We start from the raw sequence: 6,563 nt of genomic DNA, 5'->3' as shown, positions 1-6,563 counted from the left end.
GTGCAGGTCAGCACTTTCTCAGAGCTGGGAAGTGTGACTGGGGGCCATGCACATGGGTGGTTCTAAGACTGCTATAAACTGAACTTCCCAGAGCTGAAGGACCTGATTGCAGGCCTGATGATCTCAGAGCTGAAGGATGTGATTGGGGGACTGTGCGCATGCATGGGACTAGGAGTGCTGTAAACTGATATACAGAGCTGGGGGACGGGGTTGGGAGGGGGAGGCTGTGCAACAGTGTGGGGAGCGGTGGGGAAGCTGGAATATGGAGGTTGGCCCTGTAGTCTTTATGCACTGGCAACAGCCTATCGGGAACAGGCAGGGGGAGGTAGTGCTCAGGAGGGGTGCAGGAGGGTGGGTTGGGCTGCACTTGGGGTGGGGGCATGGGGCAGGTACGTGCACTGGGGGCTGGTGGGGCAGGGGTGCCTGGAGCGTGGGGAATGGGAGCAGGTGACAGGGTTCAGGTACGTGGGGTGAGTTGCCCATCACAGGGCTGAGCTGGTGAGGGTAGGGCGTTCAAGGACTGAAGCCTGGCTTACTTCCTAGTCCCAGCTCCTGTCCATGTACTCCTGCAGGCTCTGTGCCTCCACGCCGGGCCCCAGCTCTCTGCTTCTCAGTTCCTCGGCCTCCACAGCAGGGCTGCCCCATGTGGTGCAGAAGGCCCAGGACAGTTGTACTCTTGAGTCGCTGTCTCAGTTGCCCTCCTATCCCTTCTCTAATTTTTCTGTGGAGCAGGATTGATCTCGAGCTACTCTTTTCAGCCATCTTCCCACAAGTGGGATGGCTCTGTCTAAATGACTTTCTATCTGGTCATTTGTAAATGGATAGGATTCTGAAAGAGTCTTAACATAGTTATTTCACAATATTCATCTAACTTACAAGTTGTAAAATTAGTCCCTGTCAGGTTATGTAGCCAACTATCAAACTTATAAAAAGTCTATCCAGCTTTGGCAGTCACCTGGTAGGTGGGTGCTATTATAGAGGTTATGGGGCACATGCCAACTATTCACATCTCTTTCTCTGATTTTATGTCTATGAGATGCTGCTGTGTTGGGGATTAATTCCATGGGGGAAAAATATTTCATCTTTAAAAACTGGGGATGTCTAAGTACTTTACCAAAAAGAAATTAGTATAACTCAAATTCTTTAATTTCACCTTTCCAAGTCTTGTGTTTTTCCTTGATGACATCCTATAAGTGTAACACAATGCCATATAATATTTCACACAATTTGACTTCAGAGAACATCATATTATATATATGCTTAAACAATGCAAGTGCTGAACTATTGTTACATTAAGGCTTTTGGGAACTGGGGTGACTATAGATATGGCTTAGCTAAGTTTTAGCGATCAGTAGCTATAATTTAGTCATTAGTCTTCAGAAAATTGCCTCTACTGGAAAACAACTTAATTTTTTTATGTGTAAAAATGATTTGACCAAAATAAACTTTAGGGAATAGATTTTATTACCAATAATAGTATCTCAAAGAAACAAAAATGGTGAGGACTGGAGCCCTATATTATATCTATGATACAAATGATTTCAAATTAGAAGCAGCAGCACTAAATTCAAACATTCTTTTTCTGGAGATTGGGATGTAAGAATATTTTTTTCTACCTAAATATAGATCACAAAACAATAATTTTTCAGTTTTCATTTATCAGTCACAATATATACAAGTAAAACATTATATAACACAAATAAACCCACACAAAAAACAAAACTCCTTTAAGCTACTACATTAAAAACAAAGTGAACAAAAACATACAGCATAAGGAACATTGTCAAAAAAATTAAAATTAACATTAAATATACTTATACATCAAAGTGGACTGTTAGCATAATAAAGCTAATTATCACACAGAAAGACAAAAGCATGAACTATCAAAATACTCCTTATTTTGGCCTGGAAAATCACTAAGCTTAACCAGCTGTCTTCTTTTATCTCACCCTTTCCCTCATACTTCCATCCTTTTCATACTGGGGTACCAGTGTAGAAAACTCTGGGATGTGGCTAAGCGTGCAGCAGCTCCTAAGGCAGCAGTGGCTGTACTTTGAGGAATGTAGAGCTTCTGAGAAATCTGGTGCTCAGGAGACAAAATCAAAGAGATCTGGTCCATGGTTTCTTGACTCTTGTCCTTGAACACTGTAATAGCATGGGTACTAGAAAAATCTTCATTCTTTAGGCTTCCTGGAGAACTTTCCACTGAAAAAGAAAACACAGGAGTCTTCTCAAGAGGTTCTCATACTTACTGTCTTCTCTTTCCCATTCATAGCTCTTTATTAACATGTATTGAAAACCTCTTCTGTTAGGTAGCGATGATGGCAAATCAGAGGAATGAGAATCAGAAACCAGTCAACCAATAGAAAGGAAATGGGGATGGGGATGGGGATGGGGAAGGATGCATTGAGATAAAATAAATTCTTGCCAAGATAAGGGCAAAATGGACAAGTTATAAAATAAACTGGTTTAAGAGAAGAACCATAAAGTTACCCTATTTCTTTCCAGCAGTGAGCAAAGTGGTACTGCACAGGTCTCCCTATTGCCAAAGTAGTGCAATTCTAAGTTTGTGCTAATGTGAAAAGAAAATTGTCCAAAACCGGTTGCTACACGGCACCAAAAACGAGTTATCAGACATAATAGGAATGCCTTAGGAATTAATTTTAATTAAGAAAAAAATTACTTTAATAAAATTGTTGGAAACTCCAATGTTCAAGAGTTTCTAGCAGTTAAGGAAGAGAACACTGGCATTCTCAGATGTGTGCTCTAGGCCAGCGCTACTCAAAGCAGCTCGTCCATGAACTGTTCCTTACTGGCCTACAATAAGATGAAGAACTTGTGCCATAATCTAAGCCAACACATTGCTTCCTTCAAGAAAGTCTTGCTATTTAAAGAAAATCCTGGTGAGCTAAACAAACAATGTGCTCAGTGACGTAGCTGATTTAAGATTCTGGTACAAGCTCCCTATCTTGTTGTCAACTCTTATAAACACTGCATGGACTGGCACTGTAATGCCAACTACATTTTGAATCACACTGCTCTAAACTTTAAAAACACAGATGTTCTAGTTTGCTAGCTGCTGGAATGCAACACACCAGAGACGGATTGGCTTTCAATAAAAGGGGATTTATTTTGTTGGTTCTTCAGAGGAAAGGCAGAGGTTTCTAACTTTCCACTTAGGTTCTTTCTTCCGTGGAAGGCACAGGGTGGTCTCTGCTGGTCTTCTCTCCAGACCCCTGGGTTCCAACAACTTTCCCTGGGGTGACTTCTTTCTGCATCTCCAAAGGCCTGGGCTGAGCTGCAAGTGCTGAGATGAGGAATGCGGAGCTGCTTAGGCTGTGCTACATTGCGTTCTCTCATTTAAGCACCAGCCAGTTAAGTCAAACGTCACTCAGCAGACACTCCTCCTAGCCGACTGCAGATGTAATTGGCAACAGATGAGGTTCACGTACCGTTGGCTTATGTCTGCAGCAACAAGATTAGGTATGCTCATCTGGCCAAGTTGACAACTGAATCTAACTAACACAACAGATTAAAAAATTTCAGAGAAAAAGTAGACATAATCCAACATCACATTTTTAATTTCTAGGATGGTAGCATGTAATATATATCCCACACATTTGTGAGAAATTATTATGTTCAAGGAGGATTTTGCAGGGTGTTATAAAAAGTGAAATTACAATCACAAGACTATAATTAAAGGAGATTATTATTTCTGATAAGGTAATATGATTTTATAGCAAACCTTTGTTTGGTGAGTTTAGATTTTAAAAGGTATACAAATATGAAAGCAAGAGCACATGACCAAAGAATCTAAAGAGCAGCCAAATTTCTACTTTCAACCACAATGTTATTCAATAGGGATTATATTTACCCTCCTGACTAAAACAACTAGAAAACTGGATGAAATATATGAAAGAACAGCTTTCAGATACAGCACAGAAGAGGGATATGTGAGAGAAGGGAAGTGAACTTGGTGAGCTCACAGCCTGGAGAGAAGTTCCAGGCCACAGTATAGGGAGGAGTAATCCAAACTGAGCCAAGAGGTCCTATTGAATTGGAGAACACAGTTCAGAGTTTAGGGAGCTGAGATGTCTGGAATTGTGGGGGGAAAAGTATTAGAGAGGAGGGAGCCACAGAGAGCAAGGAAACTGGACATCTGCAGTAAGATCCCCTTAAGTCTTAGGTTTAGTAATGATCTGCTCCCACATGTGGGGAAACGACTGCAACCAGGGAAGAAAACTGGAGCCAGGGAAGAAGGGAGGAGACAGAACAACCATCACTTAGTGTTCCCACCAGTCATAAGGTGAAGACCCCCAAACACATAGGATATCACAATCTATTAATACCTTCTCCAGAAAGGTATTGACTAAATAGCAGAGCCAAATTAGGCCCAAACCAAGGTCTATTCTGGACCAGCCTACAAAACCTAAAAGAAACAGAATCAAACTCATTTCAGGTAATTTAACTGCATCACCCCCACCACCAGTACCAATCAAATAACGGAAAAAAAAAAAAGGAAAGAAAGAAAGAAAGAAAAAAAAAGAAAGTAAAAAGAAAAATCCAGCCAAGAATGTAAAATTCATAGAGTCTGACATCCAAAAAATTAATAGGAATGCAAGAAGTAGAAAAATAGGACCTGTAATCAGGTGAAAAAAAAATCAATCCACAGAAACAGATTCAGAAATAACACAAGTGACCTATCACAATTTGCCAACCCCCTCCAAAACCATTTCAGCCAATCCTAAAGAACACCTAGAGCAATATATAAGATTTTACAAAAGTTCCATGCACTAGGGTAACTTTCTAGAAACCTATAACCTCCAGATGGGTCCCTGGACCAGATAAGTCCTGAAACCTAGAGGGGCCCAGCCTCTCCAGAATATCAGCTAGTTCCATCTCCCTACTCCTTATTATTGACAGCCCCTTCCAACATGAAAAAGTTGGAATGGCCATAGCTCAAATACCCCTAAAGAGTGGGAGAAAGATCAAAGGTGATGGTGGAGTTGTACATAGAAGGTACGGTTTAGCAAATGAGTATGACTGCTGAATCATTATACTGATATTTCTTTTAGTCTCCAGTATCTTAGAGCAGCTAGAAGTAAAAACCTAAAACTGTGGAACTGTAATGTCTTGTAATTCTTCTCATAGAATCACAAGACAAAACTTAATATAGCTGTTATAGCATAACTTCATATATTCAAAAAGGTAGCAGAAAACATAACTATAATAGAAAAAAAGGGAAGATATAAAAAAGATCCAAATCAAACCTCTAGAGATGAAAATATAATATCTGAGATTCAATACACATTGCAAGGGAAAATAACATATTAGCCACTGAACAAGAAAAGAAAGGTAAACTCTGAGAACAATAAGACAAACTGTTCTAAATGAAACACAGAAAGATTGGGGGGGAAATGAAGTATCAGTGAGCTGTAGAAAAACATGAAGAGGCCCACCATATGTGTAACTGGAGTTGGATAAAAAAGGGGGAGGACAGAAAAATATTTCCATATTTAATTAAAACAATGAACTTACAGACTCAAGAAGCTCAATGAACCCTTGGCAGAAAAACATAAGAAGAGGATCACACCAAGCAACATAATCAAACTGCTGAAAACCAGTGATGGAGAGAAAACTCTTAGAAGCGGACAGAAAATAATGACAAATTACCTCCAGAGAAACAAAGATAAAAATGACAACAGCCCTTCTGTCAGAAACAATGAAAGCTAGAGTGACATCGTTTAATGCACTGAAAAATCTGTCAATTTATAATTTGTTATTCAGCAACACAATCTTAAAGAAACGCAGGCAAAAATAAAGGTTCTCCAATGTCTAAAAGCTGAGATAATATATGGGCAGCAGACCAGCACTGTACGAAATGTTAGAGTTCTTCAGGCAGTGTGGTAGTGTGTGGTAGTAGGATGCTTACGCACTCCAGAAAACACTTGTTCTTAAACCTAACCCACTGTAAGAAGGCTCTTTTGATGAGGTCACTTCAGTTAAGGTGTGGCCCACCTCAATCAGGATGGGTCTTAATCCTATTACTGGAATCCTTTATAAGTGGAATGAAATCCAGAAAAAGGGAAAAAAAGCCACAGGAAGCAAGAAGCTGAACATCCACAGAACCTGGAAGAGCAGGGAGAGAGCAGGAGACACTGCCATGCGCCCTGCTATGCGACAAGCTAAGAACCAGAATCCGGGGCTGCCAGCCTCGGAACAGCCCGGTCTTCAGGAGGAATGCACTGCCGCGATGACACCTTGGTTTAGACTTTTTCCTGGCTTCAAACTATGAGTGAATAAATTTCCACTGTTTAAGACCAACCCATTTCATGGTATTTACTTGACCAGCCTACAAAACTAAAACAGGCAGAATGAAAATGATACCAAATGGAAACTTGGATCTATACCAGGGGTTGACAAACTGTGGGTCAAGTGTGCCTAGCCACTGTTTTTATAAATAAAGTTTTATTGGAACATAGCCATGCTCATTTGTTGGCATACTGTCTGTTGCTGCTTTTATGCCACAAGGGTAGAGCTGAATAGTTGCAACATAGATTGTT

At 40.5% G+C, this 6,563-nt stretch overlaps 1 protein-coding gene across 5 annotated transcripts in view; it reads right to left on the bottom strand.

Annotated features, from left to right (window-relative positions):
* Window positions 1-1,454: 1,454 nt before the first annotated feature.
* The window catches only part of TDRD5 (tudor domain containing 5), a 100,883-nt gene continuing 95,774 nt past the window's right edge, over window positions 1,455-6,563 (bottom strand). For 3 of the 5 annotated variants that reach the window (XM_077157130.1, XM_077157132.1, XM_077157133.1), the window contains one exon: window positions 1,456-2,205. In XM_077157130.1, coding sequence (XP_077013245.1) covers window positions 1,958-2,205 — 248 coding nt within the window. In that variant the 3' untranslated portion in view covers window positions 1,456-1,957. Of the gene's footprint in view, window positions 2,206-2,226; window positions 3,466-6,563 lie in introns of those variants that run through there. The other 2 variants (XM_077157131.1, XM_077157134.1) reach the window with 2 other exon arrangements.

The sequence above is a fragment of the Tamandua tetradactyla genome, chromosome 4 (assembly GCF_023851605.1).
Source record: "Tamandua tetradactyla isolate mTamTet1 chromosome 4, mTamTet1.pri, whole genome shotgun sequence".
Lineage (NCBI taxonomy): Eukaryota > Metazoa > Chordata > Mammalia > Pilosa > Myrmecophagidae > Tamandua > Tamandua tetradactyla.
The sequence above is the reverse complement of the archived record's forward strand: the minus strand, read 5'-3'. Positions and strand labels throughout refer to the sequence as shown.